Genomic DNA, 3,995 nt, shown 5'->3' on the forward strand with positions numbered 1-3,995 from the left:
GTGAACATATGTCTTAAATATCTTGAATGACGTCACCGTCAAAGCAAAAATGACGACAACAAATTTCATGACGTCAGCCGACACAGAAACATGACGTCACCTGATAACTAATTTCATGACGTCAGCCGACACAGAAACATGACGTCACCTGATCCACAGACAGACAGACAACTTATTTTTATATATATAGAAGATATATATATATATATATATATATATATATATATATATATATATATATATATATATATATATATATATATATATATATATATAGGACACAGGGACACAACCAAAATGGCGCGTAACGACTTACGCGCGCAGTGGGGCTTCGGGGGCGCGAAGTACCCCCACCAACTAGGTGTTGGTGTACAGCTAGTAGGTTTTGGTGGGCAAAATTGGAGGGCAACTGGGCCTCCTCCCTCCTTCTTTTTTGTCAAAATCTTTCAATAAAAAAATGGGAAAGCCATTTATCCAAATGAATAAATATGCAAATTTCGCTTTAATTATTCATCTGCGGAGAGCCGAAATCAAAACATGGATTAACTAAAAAAACATTCAGAAACTAAATAAAAAAAACAAGTTTTTTTTAACTGAAAGTAAGGAGCGACATTAAAACTTAAAACGAGCAGAAATTACCCCGCATATGAAAGGGGCTGTTCCCTCTTCAACGTCCTGCTCGTTACGCTAAAGGATGTACTGTTTTAAAAAGTAGAGTTGAGAGAAAGAGTCAAACTTTAGCGTAAAAAGCGGAGCGTTGAAGAGGGAACAGCCCCTTTCACATACGAAGTAATTTCTGTTTGTTTTAAGTTTTAATGTCGCTCCTTACTTTCCGTTAAAAAAACTTGTTTTTTTTTATTTAATTACACATAAAAACGTTCGTAAAAAAAATTCTTGTTTCTTTCTTGTTTCTCAATTAAAATATTGTGGTTAAACAAGGAGGGGTTTACGGTCATATAAAGGTCCAAAGCCTCACTTCCAATTTCATTAAGAATACTCAAAGGGTCGCTTATTAAATTTCTGAAGCAACTTTCAACAATCGTTAGGTCATCAACAAATTTCCAACGGTCAGGAACTTCCTTCGCAAGGCTGTTAACCATGACTGAAAAAAGGAGGGGGCCTAGGAGAGTTCCTTGGGGTATGCCATTGAAGATAGGGAGAGGATATGAGCAATGGTTCTGGTATTTAACCACCTGTGATCTATTTGTTAAAAATGAGGCAACCAATTTTACCAGTAAGGGATCGATATTGAACTCGCTTTCTTGTTTCTCAATTAAAATATTGTGGTTAACAAGGAGGGGGACAAAAGAATGGAAAGATGATAACTCCCACCTAATGGGGGCAAAGTTGAGGGAGGGCTGTAAAAATTATACATATTAGTTAAAATAACATCAAGAGAGGTATTTCCCCGAGTCGTCGGTGTTTTAACAATTTGCTTTACTTTAAGTGAAGCACAAAAAGAATCCATTTTAAGGTCGTTGGCATCGCCAACTAAAAAAAGTCCAGCATTGGGGTACTTAGAAATAACAAAATCAGCACTTGCCTGTAATTGCTGGATAAAATTACGTTTTGACTTGATATTTTGATTTGGGGAGTAATAGAAAACAGCTATTGCAATAATACTAAATGGACGAGGGACTACTTTTGGTCTAACACTTAGCCAGAGGATTTCATCATACTCGGATAAGTAAGGGACTTGAATAACCTTTGGTTAAAGGTGACTCTTTATAAAAAACAGAACTCCGCCACCTTTTTTCCCGAGTGGGTGGTCTGAAGGACGGAGTTTAATAAACTCTGAATAATTTGTCAGGTGTAGGGACCCTGGGTCATGGGATTGAACTTCAGTAACAGCTATAATATCTATCAAATGTGATTCTGAAACCACCTCGAGTTCAGTAAGCTTTTCAAAATTAAGACTTTCTGCATTAGTAACTAAAAGTTTAGGAAAAACAAACTGATTGGGGAATTGCGACAGGGAAACTTGATGGGTTTGAGAATTTCCTGGGGGGTAGGGTTTTAATTTAATTTTATTATGCTTTGGAGAAAAGGGGTAAGAGAAGGATTTGCTTTGGGGATTTGGATGTGGGGGGACGGGCAAGGATATGGACGAAGCACGGGGACTTATTATTTGACAATTATTGGACGCGAAAAGTCTCAGACTTTGTCAAACTGTCTCTTGTCCTTTATTGCACTCTTTTTTACCTCTTTATCTTTTTCTTTTTTTAATTGTTTTGTTGCCAGCTCTGAACACCTTGTAGTATCTATGAGCATGGCTTTTTTGAGTTCCTTTCGTTCGTCAATCAGTTTCCATGTTACATCAGAGATGCACCTTTCCTTTGGTTTCTTTCGGAAACCTAGCTTTTCTTCGGCAATCGTCGTGTATACACTTTTTATTTTCTCCAATTTCCCTTCGACGCTTTCTGAGTCATTTGCCTCAGCAGCCAAGGCATCAAATTTGTTCCATAAAGAGATACAGAAATCTCTGCGGATTTTTCGATCCTGTAGCTTGTCCTTGTCGTACAGTTTCTTCAGATCTTGCTGTGTCTTGTTTTGGGCACGTAGTTTGATCTGTATGTGGGCGATCATGAGCAGGTGATCGGACTGGGCGTCTGCTCCTCTATATCCATGCACGTCTAACAGGCTTGTACGCTACCTTCTGGCGATCAGGAAATGGTCAATCTAGTTTCGCGTTGAACCGTCTGGAGATGTCCTTGTGTACTTGTGCACATTTTTATGCTCGAAGAGTGTCCCACCAACGACAAGGTCATTACTTAGCGCGAAGTCTACTAGTAATGCACCATTTTCGCTAATCTGGCCAAGTCCATGCGGTCCTAGGACTTCTGGAAAGTACTTAGGATCGGCTCCTACTTTGGCATTCAGATCATCAACAACACATAGAACATCATGTTTGGGGATTTCTTTGGTGACAATCTGCAAGGTTTCATAGAAGCTATCTTTGACATCATCATCCGCCTAATTGGTAGGAGCGTATCATACAATGACAAAAAGCTTATTGTGTGTTGTAGCAAATCGTGCAAACAAGATCCTTTCGTTTATTGGAGTCCATTTCAGCATTGTTCGGTATGCTGCAGGGGACATCATAAGTCCTACACCTGCCTGATGATAGTTGTCCTCTCCGCTATACGACAGTACATATCCATGGTCTAGTGTTTCTTGGCCTACACCTTTCCAACGTATTTCCCTTAGGGCCAGTATGTCAATATTATATTGCTTCATCTCTCTGAGAACTTGCTCAGTTTTTGATAACTGACTCATAGTTCTCACGTTCCAGAAGCCGATTTTTGTTGGTTGTTTCGTAGTCAATAATCGTGTCCGGGGACGTGCTGGGTTCGTTATCAGGGGGGAAGATAATTCATCCGAGGCATTTATCGACGTTTCCGTTGCTGGGGTTTTTTTTTACAGGGACAGGTAGCAAACCTGTCGCCCAACCCTCCTCCGTCATCCTGGCTTGGGACAGGCTGGTATTATCAATGACAATGAAAGGCGGAGTTAGTCCCCCTCCCACACCCACCAAATCCCCAAGCATATCCACAATAAATAGCAAATTAAGACTCAAACCAAGCAAAAATTAACATGATTAGGGCTGATAAACACTATGCCCCCTCAAGACTAGAACACAATTTACAAACAAACAAAACACCCAGGATTGTCAGTTTAATTGACATATACTGACATTTCTTCCTTAAGGTTTTGGTAATTTTTCATTTATGAAAGTAAGAAAGGTGAAAACATTTCAATCGTATTTTGTCTTGTGGAAAAGTTTTTTTTTTTAAATAAATCATAGTAAAGCACTATTAAACGTGGCAATTCTCTCTTAAACTTGTAGTAAATAAAAAACAGCATAGTTGCTAATCTTTTTGGTTTGATTTTTCTTCCCATGTTCAGTACCACTTTAAAAGTTACCTCGTTCTGGCAGGAGTGATGTTTTGGGATAAGAAAAAGGTGATTTCGCGAAAATCTTATTTCTCAATTGT

The 3,995-nt window shown here is 38.8% G+C and overlaps 1 protein-coding gene across 1 annotated transcript; it reads right to left on the reverse strand.

The window, feature by feature from the left end:
* Positions 1–2,679: 2,679 nt before the first annotated feature.
* On the reverse strand, positions 2,680–3,276 carry LOC136035754 (craniofacial development protein 2-like). Its single transcript, XM_065717724.1, has 2 exons — positions 3,112–3,276; positions 2,680–2,973 (listed from the first exon to the last, which is right to left on the reverse strand). The coding sequence occupies exons 1-2, from the start codon at positions 3,274–3,276 to the stop codon at positions 2,680–2,682; spliced, it is 459 nt and encodes a 152-aa protein (XP_065573796.1).
* Positions 3,277–3,995: the final 719 nt, after the last annotated feature.

The sequence above is a fragment of the Artemia franciscana genome, chromosome 14 (genome assembly GCF_032884065.1).
Source record: "Artemia franciscana chromosome 14, ASM3288406v1, whole genome shotgun sequence".
In the NCBI taxonomy this organism is placed as follows: Eukaryota; Metazoa; Arthropoda; class Branchiopoda; order Anostraca; family Artemiidae; genus Artemia; species Artemia franciscana.

Coding starts and splice junctions, on each gene's coding strand:
- LOC136035754 (XM_065717724.1), bottom strand. CDS start 3,276: ATGAGTCAGTTATCAAAAACTGAGCAAGTTCTCAGAGAGATGAAGCAA. Junction 2,974..3,111: donor ACAACTATCATCAGGCAGGT/GTAGGACTTATG, acceptor CCTACCAATTAG/GCGGATGATGATGTCAAAGA.